The following is an 18,569-nucleotide window of genomic DNA, read 5'->3' as shown; positions in this document are numbered from 1 at the left end:
CCGGCATTATTCACCATAGCCAAGGCATGGAATTAACTGCTTACTGTGAACGGGTGAATGGGTAAAGAAAACGTGGTGTGTGTGTGTGTGTGTGTATGCAGTGGAAAACTGTGCAGCCTTAACAAGGAAGGAAAACCCATCACTGAGACAGCAGGGATAGACCTAGGGTAGGTTATATTAGGCGAGATAAGCCAGGCACAGAAATATAAACACCACATGGTCTCAAACATCTGTGGAGCCAAAAATTGAACTCACAGAAGCAGATAGAATGGTGGCGACCAGGGGCGGGGAGGAGGGAGTTGGGAAGATATTAGATAAAGGGCAGAAAATTTCCATTAAATGGAAAAATAATTTCAAGGGACCTATTACATAAGGTGATGATTATAATCAATAACAACATATTGTATTCTATAAATTTGCTAAGGGAGTAGATTTTAAGTGTTCTCACCATGAGAAAAATTACAGATCTGAGGTAATACATATGTTGATTATTTTGATGTAACCATCCTAAAATGTATATTTCAAAATCACATATTGTATATTATAAACACATATATTTTTTACTTCTCAATTAAAATATATTTTTAATTTCCTAAAGCTCTGTTTTTGCATTTCCATAATAAGATCTCCAAGGGAGTGATTGTGGTATATTAGAGGGGAAGGTTCTAGAAATTGGTAATTCCTTCTGAATGTTTGGTCTTCACTGAAAATGTAGCTTCTATTTTGTTGCTTCACATGCCTATTAAAAACACATGTAATTAGTCTTAATGTTCCTTTTACCCACATAAAGTATTCACTTTTTTAAAGCATATACAGAATATGTCAACATTTTGCAATCATCTGCAATATATCCTGCTTAAAATTATATTCTGTTATAAATATTTAAATCTTATTTTGAATAAACACTTAGCTTTTTTCTTTTTACTACTCTACTTACTCCATTTTATGTGCTTAAAACTTTAAAAGTACGAACTGTTCCAAGTACAGGGAAAAGTTTATTCCCTATCATTTATGAGAATAATAATGCTAGTTTTATTAACGACCCCATCACATCCTGCAGGCACATTTTAAAGAGATGGGGAAACTTCGCGACTGATAAGTTGTCTGCTAAGCTAGTCTAAAGAGGTAACTTGGTCAACAAGCAACAGCGGCTCCCATCCACGGATGCATGCAGAAGTCACTGAAGGTTTCACTGTGAGATTCCTGGGCCCAAGTCACAGATTCTAATCTCGTAGGCCTCAGACCAGCACAGAACTGACGCTGGCAGCCAAGAATGCAGGTGAGCAGAGAGTGCTGTTTGGAAGCTCAGATGCCAACTGCAGACTGCACAGTCAGAAGATGAAGGAAATGAGCCATGCTGGGGCTGAATGAAACACTGCGGACGCTCAGCCATCTCCTTGTCTTTCCTGTTCTCTGAACCTGACGCTTCCAAGGCAGTGTCTGTGCTCTGGACAGCGTGCTGGGCTCTGACTGCCCTCTCCTCGTGGACGCTGCACACGTCTGTGAAGAACGGAGCACGAGGCTGTCAGACAGGAACTGCCGAGAGGACTACGGGGCAGAGTCCCGCCCCTCGCCACAGTGTCATCCAAGACAACTGGGCAGTGGTTCCAGTATGGAGGGAGGAAGTGGGTCTACGCACATTTTCTGCAGAGGAAGAAACAGTGCCACTCAGTAGTCAGCTGACTTTTCCAAGATCTCACAAGGGTTCTTACTGAACTGAGAAATGGCCCTTTGATGGTGCCCCGAGCATGTTCCTTCAGCTACCATGGTGTTTCCCCTCTACGTGGAGGACAGACACCTCCCCATCAACCTCTTCAGTGCGCCCAGAACATCCTTGTTCCTGAAACTATAGGCGAGAGGGTTCAGGAGAGGAGTCAGGACCGTTCCAAACAGAAAGAGACCCTGGTTCAGCCTCGGGGTCTTGGCAGCACCAGGTCTCATGTAGATAAACATCCCTGGACCGAAATAGAGACTCACCACACAGAGGTGAGAGGAGCAGGTGGCCAGAGCCTTGCTCCTGCCTTCGGAGGAGTTCATTTGGAGGACGGCCAGGAAGATGAGCACGTAGGAGGACAGGATGAGTGACAAAGGCAGCAGCAGGACGAGGATGCTGGTTACTACCACTGCCTTCTCGTAGGCAGAGATGTCCTCACACACAATCCTAAGCACGGCCATGACTTCGCAGAAGAAGTGGGGGATCTCGCGGGGGCTGCAGATCTGAAAATGCAAGGTGAACACCGTGTGGCCCAGGGAAGTAAGTGCCCCCCCAGTCCACGATACGGCAGCCATCTGCAAGCAGACCCTGGGGCTGACAATGATGGGGTACCGCAGTGGATTACAGATGGCCACGTAGCGGTCGAAGCACATGAGTGTTATGAGGATGCATTCCGCAATGGCCACGGTCAGGGAGAAGAAGATCTGGGTCCCGCACGCCAGGAACGAGATGTCCCGCCAACCAGAGAAGAAGTTGGCGGCCATCTTGGGGATGACGCTGGATGTCAAGGTCAGGTCCATGAGCGAGAGCTGGCTGAGCAGGAAGTACATGGGTGTGTGGAGCTGGCTGTCCAGCCAGATGAGCAGGATGAGAAGGGTGTTGCCTGTGAGGGCAGCCACGTAGACCAGAAGGATGAGGACCACCACGGCGGTGATGTGCCCGAGCTCGGGGAAGAAGCCCAGCAGGATGAAGCCAGTGGTGCCTGTCTCGTTCACTCTGCCCATGGCGCTCTGTGGAGTTATGAGAGATGTCATCAAAGTGAAGTGTTAGTCATTCAAGTTTGTTAAAGAGCAATGTTGTGACTGTGACCAGTTCAGACAATTTCCCCCATGACCTTGACCTTGAATGAGGCAATTCTTAATGTTTTTCCTGCTTTTTCTAGTCCTTGTGTTACTTTCTTTAGAGACCAGAGTACACCTGTGAAGATGTGTCCCATTAGTTTCCCATTGCTCTGTGAGAGTTCAGTGCTTCTGTCAGTAAAATGTTTCAGCAAAGATTTATGCTTATTTCCAGGTTTAAAAAATGATACGCTTGGCTTCACCAAGGACAAGGACTGACATTGCTAATTTAACTTATAGAGGATTTTAAAAATATTCATGCTGTACTAGAAATCTGATTCTGGCCAAAACAGTTTGAGGGAAGAGTAGTCTGTGGGGCTGTGCACTGTGCTGTACACATGGTTATTTCAGTTTTTAACCTAATTGGCCCAATTTGCTATCCAAGAAAAGATTCATTCTGTGAGGGTGCTTCAAAAAGTTTGTTTAAAATTAAATTTAAATATAACTTGACTGGATGCAAAATGTTTTGAAATCTACCCATTTGAGAGGTCTTCAAAAACTTCCAGGAAAATGTGTGTTACAGAACAACTGTGCATGGATTTCAAATTTTTTTGCACCAAGACATATTTATCTTTCAATTCCATTTCCAAAAGCTTTTTGAAGCCCCTGATAGTTACGTGGTCTGCAGTGAATGTCGTAGTTCAGGCAGTTGAATCTCATGCTAGCTGTAAACACTCAGCAGCACAGGGAAGCTGGAGGGTTTCTTCCCCAGGCTGGCTGACGGCTTCCTTTCCAGCTTGCTTAGCCCGCTCTGCCCTGCACCGGCACGTGTTCAACCCTCAAACTCTGCACAGACTCTGGCTAGTTTTTAATAGGAGAGAACTCAGCCTTCTTCCCTCAGGCTCCTATGACCTCATCACAAACAAAGAAAGGATAATTGTAAACAAAAAGTAGCCACAAAGATAGCTGCCAAAATTCTGAATAAGAGCAAATTTATTCTAGCAATCTATAGTTAAAAGCATTACAACTGTAAACTTAACATAAGGGAATATTAATCTTAGAATGTTTAACAGCTCAACTCATTAGAACAGACTAAAGACCAATATGTCTGTTAGTTACATGAAACTGATACAGTTAATCATCAAACATTAGGACAACCCTAGTAAGCCAATAGCAGAATTAAATACTGCAGTAGATTCTTCTGTTATCTCCTTGACAGTCTCTGACATCACGTCTCCGTGACATCACTGAAAACGTACTTTCTGAATGGTTGGGCTTCTCCCCAGGCTGCCTGCTGGAAGGTGTGTTGATGTGCATGTCAGCGAGGTTCACAAGAAATCCTGGTTCCCTTTGATCCTGCAGAATCTGTGCCCTCCCCCACCCTCTCCGATGAGTGAGAGCGGAGCCTGGTGCAGTGGGCTCCCTGCCCTGCTCCTGTGCTACACATTATTTAACGTACTCAGTGATCAGTCTGGAATTCAGCAGCTGTTCTCCCTTGCACAGCCACTGAGCTGTGCAAACTTCCTGTGAATAGCTAGCAGCCCTCTGGGGTCTGGCACTGCCTGAGTAGCCACCAGTCTCCGTCTCCAGAGCCAGCTTTCACTGGAGCGTTCTCTGGCCATCACCTTCAAGTTGAGGGATTATTACTCATCATGGTCCATTGTCTATGTGTTTATGGGTATTTGAGAGATGATGAATTTTGAGTTTGCAGGTGGATATAAATTTAGGATTGAAAAATAAGTGATGTCACAGAAGCCAAGAGTGGAATTGTGGTTAGGGAAGGTAGGGGAGCAGAAGACATAGGGAGAGGCTGGTTAGGGTACAAAGTGACCACATTACAGGACAAATGAATTCTCATGGTTAGGGGACACAAAGACCATGTTCCAGGAGAATTGAATTCTTGTGTTCTAGATCCTTACAGAAAACAGTAGGGTCATAATGATAGTAACTGTTTATTTTCAGATAGCTTGAAGAAAGGTTAATAAATGTTAAAGGTGATGGACACAGCAGTTCCCCAATTTCATCATCACACCATGTGTACCTGTGCTGAATCATCATACCGTACCTCAGAATATGCATTTCTGTACATAACTTCATATATATAATATAAACACATGTGCAATGTGTATTGACTTTAACAACTGACACTTCTAATGAGCAGATTGTCCAGCACACGTCTTATTCTCATCTGCCTTCAAGTGCATCTTGGTGTGGTCAGTGACTGGTCTGTGCCTGACCTGGAGCTATTAACTGTTGAGATGCTGAGACGTCAGATCTGGGGAAGCTGGTGTACTTCAGAGCAGCCCTGGGGGCTCGGGAGGCTAGCAGCTGCCCTACATGGCTTCCTAGTCTGGCCTCATTTCCCATCAAGTGCTGCTTCCCACGATTTTCGCACTCCTGGACTTGGCCAGGTTCTAATTTCATAAGCTCTCCTTCTAGACTATTCATCGTAGCCTGGGTTGAAGCCTGAATTTCCCCTTCATTTGCAGTTGTAGGTGTTCCCCTCCATCTCATCTGCCAAGCCCTGAGGTCTATGATGGTCACAGAGGAATCGTGCTGGCTGTGTTCCACCTCTCCTTCCAGATCTGTCGTGTGCCCGACCAGCAGAATCGTCAGTGAAATCTGTGAAGCTGAGATCCGTTCAATGGACTCTAGGCCCTCAGACTCCGGGTAGTGGCTGGACAGAGCGAGAGACTTGTACCATAGAAGTTGTGCTTCTAACTAAAGGCAACGGTTACTTTGCCCTGTGGTTCCTGCGGGCTTCCCAGCGCTTCGCAGTGTCTCGTCTCAAGGGGTGAGGGAGGGGTCGGCCCCCTTGTACCCCCATCTGAGTAGTGGTGTGCAGCTTAGTCTGATCACACAGCTGACAGCATTCCTGCTCCTGGTGGTGCTCTCTGCCTAGACTGAGCATGCTGTATGGGACTGACAAATGATTAGCAGCGCTGTGCGATGCACTTTCACAAACTGGAAACCTTGGGGCCTTCCCGTTCCTCTCTAGGTGCTTACCTTATCGTGTGTGTGCAGCCATCACTGCTTCTCAGAAAGTGCGGAATGCTCAGAGTTCCTTCTGCCCACGGGTGCTCGTGACAGAAAGATAGTAAATGGTTTCAGTAGCAGATGAGCCATACAGAAATCCTTGAAGTGCACTGAATGCCTTGGCTCCCTGAGCTGGTGGGCTGGGCTGGGAGCTGGGGGCCGGCCAGCCTGTGTCCCTGAGCTGGTGGGCTGGGAGCCAGGGGCCAGCCAGCCTGAGCCCCACCACCTCCAACTCCCAGCTCAGCCTTGCAGCTGCTCATTAAGGGCAGAGGTGCCCAGGCGCGGTGTCCTAGAGGAATCCTCTCCCTAGGACATAATTAGGGGTTTTCAAACCAGCCTCCAGCCAGTCTCGGAAGTTTGTTTTGGTTAGTTTTTGGTCAGTGCTGCTGCCATTTTCCAAGAGCCCAATTGGAATTTTCATGGACTTTTTATCCCTAATCTCATGCACTCGTCCATTAAGTTACTGATATTTTCTGTCCAACATCTTGCTTCTTGCTGTCCTCTCTCTTCCCAGGAAGCACCCACCAGACTACCTCCCCTCTAAATTATGCATTTTATGCTCAGTTCTTACCTAAATTCTCCCCTTACTTCAAGATCAGAATAAAGTGTTGCCCCTCTCTCCTGCTGTTTCCATGGTGAATACAGTTTTCTTAGTTATGGCTTCTCTGTTTCTCTCTGCTTCTCACACCCACGTGTGCCCTTACTGATCTGTTCCCACCCTCTGCAGGTTGGCAATGGGACCTTACACTAAGGAAGCTTTGGGTTTTGTTCTAATCCTCCCTGTGTTCCTCATTCATGATAGATTGTGTTATTATCATCATGTACCCACTTAATATTAACTAGCCTGTCAATAAAATCAACAGTGCTGTTTCTAGTTAAATATATTAATTCATTAAAACTTGGCATAATGTAGGGGAACTTATTTAAGGGAAAAAACCATGATACAGGAGATAAATGGTACAATGATGTGTATATGTATATATATATGTATATATAATATATATATAGATGCTGCTGTAAAAGCAAATGTGTAGTGCAGTGATGTAGATGTGAGAAGATGCTACTGTAGCAGAGGATGAGTGGTGTGATGATGTGTGTGTGTAGGTGTCACCATAGCAGTGATGTGTGTGTGTGCAGGTGTTACCTTAGCAGTGATGGGGAGTGGTGTGACGAGGTAGACGTGTGTGTGCAAGTGTCGCCATAGCAGTGATGATGTGTATGTGACGGTGTTGCCATAGCAGTGATGTGTGTGTGTGTGCAGGTGTCGCCTTAGCAGTGATGAGTGGTGTGGTGAGGTAGACATGTGTGTGCAAGTGTCCCCATAGCAGGGACGATGTGTATGTGACGGTGTTGCCATAGCAGTGATGTGTGTGTGTTCAGGTGTCACCTTAGCAGTGATGAGTGGTGTGAAGAGGTGGACATGTGTGTGCACGTGTCGCCATAGCAGTGATGATGATGTGTGTGCAGGTGTTGCCATAGTGGTGATGAGTGGCAGGATGGTGTAGATATGTGTGTAGATGCTGCTGTAGCAAGGATGAATGGTGTGATGATGTGTGTGTGTAGGTGTCGCTATGGTAGTGATGATGTATGTGTGCAGGTGTCGCCATAGCAGGGATGATGTGTGTGTGCAGGTGTCGCCATAGTGGTGATGAGTGGCAGGATGGTGTAGATATGTGTGTAGATGCTTCTGTAGCAGTGGTGAGTGATGTAATGATGTTTATGTGTGTTTGTAGATGCTGCTACGGAGAGGATGACTGGTGTGATGAGGTAGACGTGTGTGCAGGTGTTGCGATAATAGTGATGGGTGGCAGGATGGTGTAGATGTGTGTGTAGATGCTGCTATAGCAAGGATGAGTGGTGTGATGATGTGTGTGTGTAGGTGTCACTATAGTGGTGATGATGTGTGTGTGCAGGTGTTGCGATAATAGTGATGAGTGGCAGGATGGTATAGACATGTGTAGATACTGCTGTAGCAAGGATGAGTGGTGTGATGATGTGTGTGTGTAGGTGTCACTATAGTGGTGATGATGTGTGTGTGCAGGTGTCACCGTAGTGGTGATGAGTAGCAGGAAGATGCAGATGTGTGTGTAGATGTCATGTGGCTGTGGCAGAGTATCAGTGATGTGATGATGTCATTGCATGTGAGTACTATGATTAACAAGTATATGGAAAATAATAGCAGAAAACTTATGGACATACCACTCCTAATAGGAATAATCAGAAAAGATCTCCACCACAACACATGATGCCCAAGCCTTCAAAAGTAAAACATAAAGATGTTTATGCACAAGAGAAATGCCAGATCACCTTCAAATGATCTCCAGTTAGATTGACAGCTGATTTCTTATCAGAAACCCTAAAGGCTATGAGAGAGTAGATAGACATTGTCCAAGTCCTAAAAGGAGAAACATTTTCAACACAGAATACTGTACCCAGCAAAGCTCTCATTTATAAATGAAGGTGAAATAAAGACCTTCCAAAACAGACAGAAATTGAAAGAATTTCTCACCAATCATTCAGCCTGATGAATGATACTTAGGGATGTGCTACACACAGCAACGGAAAGAGGGTCAGCGTCATGAAAGAATGTGAAGGCAGAAGATCTTGCAGAGTGCAAAGGAAATCCAAAGCAAACAGTAGGAGGAATATTTAGGGAAATCATAATATTTATGGAAAAATGGCAAGACCAAGAAGTTACTTATCAATAATAACTTTGACTGTAAATGGCCTAAATTCTCCAATAAAAGGTCCAGACTGGGGCCGGTGCCATGGCTCACTTGGTGAGTCCTCCGCCTGTGGTGCTGGCATCCCTTATGGGCACTGGGTTCTAGTCCCAGGTGCTCCTCTTCCAGTCTGGCTCTCTGCTGTGGTCTGGGAGTGCAGTGGAGGATGGCTTAAGTCCTTGGGCCCTGCACCCACATGGGAGACCAGGAGAAGCACCTGGCTCCTGGCTTCGGATCAGCGCAGCACCGGCCATGGCAGCCATTTGGAGAGTGAACCAATGAAGGGAAGACCTTTCTCCCTGTCTCTCTCTCTCACTGTCTGTGACTCTACCTGTCAAATAAAAAAAAAGATACAGACTGGCTGAGTGGATTAAAAAATAAGATTTATCTATTTGCTGCCTAAAAGAAATATATCTTGCCAACAAAGATATGCACAGGTTAAAAGTGAAATGATGGAAACAGATATTCCATGCTAATGGAAAGCCAGACTGAGCAGGAATAGCCATCCTAACAGCAGACAAAATAGACTTTTAGACTTTGTTAAAAGAGACAAATAAGGGCATTATGTAATGATTAAGGGATCACTCAACAGGAAGATGTGACTACAGTAAAATGTATATGCATCCAATGCCAGGGTGCCTGACTGTTTAACACAAATGTTAATAGATCTAAAGGGAGACTCAGGCTTCAATATAATAATAATGGGGGGACTTCAACACACCACTGTTATCAATGTATAGATCAACTAGACAAAAAACCCCAACAGAACTAACCCACACTGTGCACCAAGTGGACCTAATTGATACCTACAGGACATTTCATCCCCCAGGTGCAGAGTACACATTCCTTTCATTAGTGCGTGGAACTTTCTCTAGGATAGAACATATGCTAGCCATAACACATCTCAACAAATCCAAAAAGGAATTGAAATTGTACCACGTGTCTTTTGTGACCACGTTGGAAGTCAGATTATCCCTGTTTACAGATGATATGATCCTGAATATAGGCAAACCAAATGACTCCACTAAGAGATTATTGGAACTTATAAGAAAGCTTGGTAAAGTTACAGGTTATAAAATCAACAGACAAAAGTCAATAGCCTTGTGTATACACAAACAATGCTATGGCTGAGAAAGAACTTGTAATATCAGTCCCATTCACAATAGCTACAAAAAATTTAAATACCTTGGCATAAATTTAACCAAGGATGTAAAAGATTTCTACAATGAAAATTTATAACATTGAGGAAAGAAATAGAAGAAGACAGGAAAAATGGAAAAAATTTTCCATGTTCATGGACTTGAAGAATTAATATCATAAAATGCCCACACTACCCAAAACAATTTACAGATTCAATGCAATCTCAATCAAAAATCCAAAGATGTTCTTCTCAGATCTGGAATAAATGGCCCTAACATTTATATGGACTCACAAGAGATCCTGAATAGTTGAAGAAATCCTAAACAATAAAAATAAAGCTGGAGGCATCACAATACCGGTTTCATGACACCTTACAGGGCAGTTATAATCAAAACAGCTTGATTTAGACTCCATAGTAAACATGTGGAGCAGTGGAACAGACCCCAGAAATAAATCCACACATCAACAACCATCTAGTCTTTGACAAATGAACCAAAAGTCACTCCCTGGAGAAAGGACAGTCGCTTCAATAAAAGGTGTTGGTAAAATTTGGTGTCCACATGCAGAAGAAATAAGACTCCTACCTTAAACCCTATAAAAAGATCAACTCACAGTGGAGCAGGGATCTAAACCTAAGACCTGAAACCATCAAATTACTTCTAGACATTGGAATAGGCAAAGACTTCTCAGATAAGACCCCAGAAGCACAGGAAATAAAAGCAAAAGTAGATGGGATTACATCAAGCTAACAAACTTCTGCACAGCAAAGGAAACACTCAACAAAGTGAAGAGGCAGTTGACAGAATGGGAAAAAATATTGCAAACTACACATCTGATAAAGGATTAATAGCTAGGGTATATAAGGAGCTCAAGAAATTCAACAACAACACAAACAATCCAGTTCAGAAATGGGCTATGGGGCCAGTACTGTGGCATAGTGGATAAAGCTGCCACCTGCAGTGCTAGCATCCCATGTGGGTGTTGGTTTATGTTCCGATTGCTCCACTTCCAATCTAGCACCGGTTAATGCACCTGGGAAAGCAGCAGAAGATGTCAAAGTGCTTGGGTCCCTGCATCCACATGGGAGACCTGGATCAAGGCTTCAGATTGGCCCTGCTCTGGCCATTACAGCCATTTGGGGGAGTGAACCAGCAGATGCAACATCTCTCTCTCTCTCTCCCCCTCTCTCCTTCTCTCTCTCTCTCTCTCTTCCTCTCTCCCTCTCTCTCCGTCTCCCCCTCCTCTCTCTCTGCTGTCTCTTCTCTCCCCTGTCTCTTCTCTCCTTTCTCTGTAACTCTGCCTTTCAAATAAATAAATAAATCTTTCTAAAAAAGAAATGGGTTAAGGATATAAACAGCATTTTTCAAAGGAAGAAGTAAAAATGGCCAACTGACATATGAAAAGATGCTCAAGATCACTAGCCACCAGGGAAACGCAAATAAAAACCACAATGAGGTTTCAACTTATTCCAATTAGAATGACTATCATCAAAAAATCCGAAAATAATAAATGCTGGTGAGACTATGGAGAAAAGGGTACCCTAACACACTATTGGTGGGAATGTAAACTGGTACAACCATTGTGAAAGTATGGAGATTCTTCAGAAATCTTAAAATATATCAAATGACCCAGCCATCCCACTCCTGGGAATTTATCCACAGGAAATGAAATCAGCATATGAGAGTTACCTGTACCCCTATATTTATTGCAGCTCAATTCACGATAGGTAAGATATGGAATCAACCCAGATGTCCATCAGATGAGAACTAGATAAAGAAAATGTGGTATATATACACTATGGAGTACCACTCAGCCATAAAAAGAATGAAATTCTCATTTGCAACTAAATTGATGTAACTAGATGCCATTATGCTTAGTGAAATAAGCCAGCTCCATAGGACAAATATCATGTTTTCCCAGATTTGTGGCTAACTAATATCCAGAGTATAAAACAAGTAATATATGTGAGTGAAATTGACATTTTGAGATCTGATTACTGTTTACAGCCCTTTACTCTTGAGGAACAGTGGGTTTTCTGCTTACTACTTGCTGGATTCTTTATTTCGTAGAGGGTTAAGCTTTTGATTATAAAGTAAATTGAAGGTATGTCATTGTAAAAAATAAAAAGAAAGGAAGGCAGAAGGAGGGTAGGATGGGAATTATCATTACGCTCTTAAAGCTGTGTCTATGAAACATGTGGCACTTGCTCGTCTTATCCATATTTTAAAATGAAAAAAAAAAAACCCACTAGTGTGTGAAACAGGTGAAGGTACTGGAATAGGCAGCATCTTACAGTGGTCACGTTAGTGCAGCCTGACGCAGCAAGGAGCAGGGAGAGTGAGAGGCAGTGTGGGGATGCCTCGCGTCCACAGAGCCCTCACCCTTTCCTACACCATGCCCCTCCTTCTCCGCACAGTTGTTTCATGGGTTCCAGTCAAGTTCTTCTCACTGCCAAACACTATTAGGCTTCATTGTGGACATTTTCCTCCAAAATATGGAGCCAAGTTGATCCCTGATTCCAAAGAAATTGAATGGCTCCTTAAACTAGATCCTTCACAAGACCAGTGATATCTTTAAGGGAAATTCTAATTTGAGAAAAGTTCCAGGTTTGCAGAGAAATTGCAGAGAGAGTGCAGAGATTTCCCAACGCCCTCCCCTGGTTTCCCAAGTGGTTAACACGTAAGTCACCGCGGAGTCAACCGTGACATGAACACTGCCCCTTGCTGATTTCACTGTCTCCTCTTACTCCCTTTTTCCAGGATCCCATTCAGGGTCCACATACGTTCCCTTGTCTCCTTGGGCTCTGGGCTGTGAGCTTCTCAGTCCTGTTTTGCTATTAATGGCTTTGTCAGTTGGAGGAGTACTGGTCAGGTGCGTTACAGAATATCCCTTGATTTGTGTGTGTTTGACATTTTCTTTTTAGCCAGAGCTGTAGGTGTTGGGGTAGAAGATGCAGGGGCGGAAGCTGACTTCTGAGGGGTATCAAGGGTATCCCTGACTTACTGCCTATGGTGTTCCCCCTGGCCACTTGCCTCAGGCAGCACTTGCCAGCGTTCTCTACCAGAAAGCTCATTTTCTCCCTTATCCCTTATCCTATATCCTGCTGCTTGGGGGCAAGACAGTGAGTGCAGCCCCAGTCAAGGGGAGCAGGGTTGAGCTCTTCTTAAGGGTAAGATAGCCACATAGACTGCATGGAATCTGGACAGCGCGCTGCTCTCTCCCCCTCCTTCCCTCTTCCCTCTTTCCTCTCATTCTTTCTTCTCCTCCTCTCTTCTTCCCTCCCTCCCTCCCTGCCCCCTTCTCCCTCTCTCTCTCTCTCTCTCTCTCTCTCTCTCTCTCTCTCTCACACACACACACACACACTCACTCACTCACCCCTGGAAAAACCTGTCATGTACTGCCTCAACTCCCTTTTAATTCTGATTCTGAATCAATCGTGAACTCACAAGTAGTTATGGGAAATAGTGGAGTGATGTCATAAATACATCACAATTTTCCAAGTTGCAACCAGGAAATCAACATTGACACAATCCTTGTCTCTTAATCATATCGCAACAAATTAAAAGCTTTATTTTGAATGGGGAGAATTGCACACATGTTTTAGGTCAATGACGACTTCTGATTTTGGTTTCTTCAGAAGTGTAACTCTCTGAGTGAGCCTGTGAGTCATTGAACTCCTTTTATCTTCTCAGTGTCAAAACTGCTAATCAGCTCAACAAAACAATTCAGTAAAACATAATACAGGCCAAGCTTATTGCTTTATGTTGTGGACATAAGTAATCCATTGTTTACAAGGCTGCATGTTTTTTTTCCCCAAAGAAACCTTTTATTTAATGAGTACACATTTCATAAGTACAACTTTAGGAATATGGTGATTCTTCCCACCATGCCCTCCCTCCCACCACACGTCTTCCTCCCTCTCCCATTCCCAGTCCCATTCTCCACTAAGATCCATTTTCAATGAACTTTATACACAGAAGACCAACTCTATACTAAGTAAAGAGTTCAACAATTTGCACACACAAAAAACTGCTCCTCAGCAGTTGAGTTCAAAGTCATTTCATCTTGAAGTTAATTTCACTTCTTTTTTTTTTTAGAAACTTAATTAACTTTAAAGAAGCACCCAAACATGATACATCTTTTGCGAGCACTTAGACATAATACAACTCTTTGAAAACAGAGGTTGTGCATGGGAAGTTAGTGCACAGTGTCTCCTGTTTTTAATTTAGCAATTAACACTTTTATGTATGATGTCAGTGATCACCTGAGGCTCTTGATATGAGTTGCCAAGGCTATGGAAGCCTTTTGAATCCACAAACTCCATCGGTATTTAGACAAGGCCATAAGCAAAGTGGACATTTTCTCCTCCCTTCAGAGAAAAGTACCTCCTTCTTTGATGAGCACTTCTTTCCACTGGGGTCTCACCCTTCGAGATCCTCCATGAAGGACATATTTTGCCAGTGCCTTGGCTTTCCATAAGGCTGCATGTTTAACATTTTCCCTTTGCATGTAGAGATTCCTTTGTGTTCAAGTATTATAATTTATTGTTTTAAGAGTGCAAAACTACCTATTTATATAATAAGATGTATAATGCTAATGTATAGTACACAATGTATGATAAATGTGTACTTACGCATTCGATGACTATTTGCCAGCTATGATAGTGTCTGTGTGTTTTGATGACTGTAGCCTAGGTCTTCTCTTAGTTACAGAACATTACAGTTCTGCACAGTTGGGGTACATAAGCAAAAGGAGAGACAGGACACAGGAACTCTTTTCCTGAAAAGTGCCTTCATCAAGGTACCGAGGGCAGCAACTATTAATTTTTTGCAGCAAGCATCCAATTGCCTTTTCTGATAAAGACTGTCCTACTTTCTTAAGGAGATAAAGCAGTTCCGCCTTATGTTTCCGTTGTGCCGGGGACAGGAACTTCCTCATGCTGATCACTCACCAGGCTCTTGAAGAGATGAAATGATGCGTCTGTAACCCTTGCGGCATGGTGAGTTGTCCCTTGCACATTGTGCCAAGGGTCCCTGTTCAGGCGCCAGACTGTGTCTTAGATGGGGTCCCATGTGTCACTCACTGTTGTGTATGAAAGCACTTCAGAAATTCATGAAAAACATGGAATTAAAGTATAAGTTGATTATTTGTGCAAAAAATGAAAAGAGATATATTTAAAAATAATATATACCCATTAATTTTTGAAGATCCTTGTTTGCATAGTTTTTAAGTTGTTTTTCTACCAAACTTATCTCTTAATTCCATTTTCTATGAACTTTTTGAAGTATATTGTATACCCATAGCTAAAATCAATGAATAAAGTTGAAATAATTTCCTCTAAGATCCAGAACAAGACAGAGTTGTCCACTCTCACTGGTCTTTTTTAATATAACACTGGAAGTGCTAGCTGGAGCCACTAAGCAAGAGAAAGAAATAAGAGGTCTCTGCGTAGGGAAGGAGGAAGTAAAGTCACCCTGCTTGTAGATGAGATGATTCTCAGTATAGTAACCTTCCTAATCCTCCCAAAAACCATCAGGGCTGATAAACTAACTCAGCAAACTGCAAAATCAGTGCATAAAAATCAGTAGCATTTTTTATCCACCAATAATGAACTTGTGGAGAAGGAAACCGAGGAAGCAACCCCATCATAATAGCTGTAAACAACCAAAATTCTTGGTCTGCTGTTACGGAGCTTTGGGTTAAGCCAACACTTGTGATGCCAGCACCCCATGTCGCAGCACCGATTCAAGTCCTTGCTGCACTGCTTCTGATCCAACTTCCTCTAAAGCACCTGGGAAGGCAGTGGATGATGACCCAAGTGCTTGGGCCCCTGCCACCCACGTGGCAGTCCTGGGTGTTGTGGCCATTTGGGCCCTGGACTTGCAGATGGAAGATTGATCTCTCTCTCTGCCCCCACTCCATTCCTGTCTTTGTCACACTTTCAAACAAATATTTTAAAAAACCATAAAATTCTAGAAATTTCATCAAGGAAGTAATTGATCTATATAGTGAAAGTTACAAAACACTGATAAATCAAATGGAATAGAACAGAAAAAAAAAAACTGGAAAGACATTCCATGTTCCTGGATTGGATGAAACAACATTGTGAAAATGTCCATACTAGCTAAAGTGATGCACAGATTCATTGCAGTTCTCATCAAAATGTCAGTGACATTCTTCACAGAAACTGAAAAAAATCCTAAAATTCATATGGAATGATAAAAGACTCTGAACAGACAATTCTGTCCTGAGCAAAAAGAACAACGCTGGAGGCATGACATTACCTGACTTCAAAATACACCAGAGTCATCGACACACAGTGTGGCACTGTCAGAAAGCCAGACTCAGCGGCCAGGGGAATATAGCCGGGATCCCAGAAAGAAGGATCAACACCTCATAGGAGACAGTCTCTTCAATAAGTCACACTTGAAAAGCCCATGTACCAAGACTGAAACCAGCCCCCTGCCTCACATCATACACAAAACCCAACTCAGTACGACCCAACACTGTGACACCACTAGAAGAAAACATGGGGACCACTTCAGGACTTCAGCATAGGCAATGATTCCTTTGGCTAATGCCCCAAGAGTAGAAGCAGCAGAAGGAAAACTAGATAAATGTGATTGCATCAAAGGAAGGAACATCTGCACAGCAAAGGGAACAATCCATAGGGTGCAAAGACAACCCAAATCAAAGGAGGAAAATGCGTAAACTCTTCATCTGTGAGGGATCAACACCCAGGATACGCAGGAAACCCAGCAACTCCACAGCAAGAAAACGAACACCGTGACCTAAAAATGGGCAAATGGTATGAACAGACATTTTGCAAAAGAAGACACACAAATGGCCATCAGGTCTATAAAACACGCCTAGCATCACTCATCGTCGGGGATGAGGTATCACACTGCCCCCACCGTCACAAAGGCAAGTCACAAATGCCGCAAGGATACGGAGAGAAACAGACCCTGACACACTGCTGGTGAGGATGTTGATTAGTACAGCTGTGTGGAGAGCAGAAACTGAAATCAAACTACAGTAAGATCCAGCTACCCCATACTGCGCGTGTACCCAAAGGAAGGGAAGTCACAAATCAGAGATACCCCATGGAACCTATGAAGCAGACTCACGGAACAGAGTACACAGAGTAAGAGGAGCAGTGTGTATTTCAAATCTTGTGGTCTGGAGTCTGGTCTGTAGGTCTGTAGTTATAGACAGGGACCACAGGTGGGCTGGAAGGAAGCAGCGGGGTGGGGGTGGGGAGCCTGGCGCCCACACCAGAGGACAAGCAGTGCCTGGGACACACTTTGCTGGCCCACACATTGTGACAGTCATGGGGATGAGACTTGCAGCAGCGCTGACTTCCAGTTGGAGTTTTTGAACAGCTACTCTGAGAGTGGTCACAGATGCAAGTGTAAACAGAGGAGCAAGTTTAAAGAGAGGGGCCATTAGCTTGGCTTTGAACCCATTGGAGTTAGCACTGACATGTTTTCCAAATGCAGCTTTCGGTAGTTTTTGCATATAGACGCCAAATCTTTCCTGGAAAATTAGATTTCAGAGTCACTGTTCTGTCTTCCCCGGAGCACCTCAGTACTCAGCTTCATTCTTGGTGCACAGTTGTGGTGTCCACGTCCATCATACTGACCAATGATTTTATCAGGAGAGGCTGTCCGTTTTTCACACAGTTATTTTCATGGTGTGTTAAGAATTCACAGACCTCCGCTCATCAACAGGGAACTAGACCCCAGAGAAATCTCCAAGATGACTACAGGCTCAGAACCCCAGGGAGGCTGAATGGTTGGCCTCTGGCACTGCCCTGGGGAGGAAGTGGCTGTTTTCCTTTCCAGGCTCCTCAGAGGACATCCAGGAAGTTCAGACAAGAGGGAGATCCCGTAGTTCAAGTAAGAGTTCCCACAGGGCATGCAGATGAGCTCCGGAGTCACCACCAAAGCTGCTGGCACGAGCAGGCTCTCCTCCTTTAATGACATATCTCACTCGCTCATATTTAACTCTCCGATTATTGTGGTGATGAGCCGGCCCCAGGGCCTGGCCGACAAACCCGGTCAATGTCGCATTAGATCCAAGCATGCCATTCCTTGCAGGCAGTTGCTGATCTTGTGAGAACAGTCACCGAGCTCTGAAAACAGGCATTTGCAGGAAAAGAACTTGTCTGAGCTTGAATGACACTGAGCGGTGATGGGCGCCTTGCTGGACCCACCATGCGAGGTTTGTGCTTTTCCTGGAATCTAATCACTCTGTGATGCGTGAGATTCCAATCTTGGGTGCAGTTGGCTGAGAGGGGCTCGGGGGTAGTGGCAGGGATGTGTGATGGCTGGGACAGTAATCATCCACCTGCACATCACATTCAGTCTCTCCTCTGGGTGGAATCAATCCCCTTTGCAAATATCCCTGCTGCTTCTTGTCACAGTAGGAGTCTGTTCAGAATGAAAGCTCCCAAGACTCAGGAGAGACACCCAGTGCACGCCCCACCCTGCTGCCTCTCACAGTGGAGTGGCACGTGAGTCCTGAGGTCAGCTGACAGTGGGCATCGATGTCCCCATTCCCTGTGTGCTGAGCCTGGCGTGGAGTGGGACCCGGGCTTGTTATACAGGTGTGAAAACTCCGCCAAGTCGAGGATTTTCAGCATCAGCTTCCTAATCTGAGAAGTGGAGATTGCAACGTCTCCCTCACAGCGTCGTGAAGCCTTCACCTTTGTCTCTCGTTAGCGTTATTTAACTGCAGGCTTGGATTAGCTGTGACAGCATCACAGCGTGTCCCTGAAAGTTGAAGTGAAGAAATGTTTCACAGTGACACATTGTGTTCACAAAATCAAAGAACAGCAGGGACATAATACTGAGATGTCTACATTCCAGCACCTTCTAATGCACTCACTACTACTGC

The 18,569-nt window shown here is 44.3% G+C and overlaps 1 protein-coding gene and 1 long non-coding RNA gene across 2 annotated transcripts in view; both read right to left on the bottom strand.

Moving 5' to 3' along the window:
* The window catches only part of LOC127485501 (uncharacterized), a 178,624-nt gene that overhangs the window by 123,386 nt on the left and 36,669 nt on the right, over positions 1-18,569 (bottom strand). The gene's annotated exons all lie outside the window — the stretch shown is intronic.
* On the bottom strand, positions 1,724-2,718 carry LOC100354157 (olfactory receptor 2AJ1-like). The gene has a single exon (XM_002723750.5). The coding sequence runs from the start codon at positions 2,716-2,718 to the stop codon at positions 1,780-1,782; it is 939 nt and encodes a 312-aa protein (XP_002723796.4). The 3' UTR covers positions 1,724-1,779.

This window comes from Oryctolagus cuniculus, chromosome 6, assembly GCF_964237555.1.
Source record: "Oryctolagus cuniculus chromosome 6, mOryCun1.1, whole genome shotgun sequence".
Taxonomy (NCBI): Eukaryota; Metazoa; Chordata; class Mammalia; order Lagomorpha; family Leporidae; genus Oryctolagus; species Oryctolagus cuniculus.
The sequence above is the reverse complement of the archived record's forward strand: the minus strand, read 5'-3'. Positions and strand labels throughout refer to the sequence as shown.

Bases quoted from the DNA above. Each gene is read 5' to 3' on its own strand.
- LOC100354157 (XM_002723750.5), bottom strand. From the start codon at position 2,718: ATGGGCAGAGTGAACGAGACAGGCACCACTGGCTTCATCCTGCTGGGC.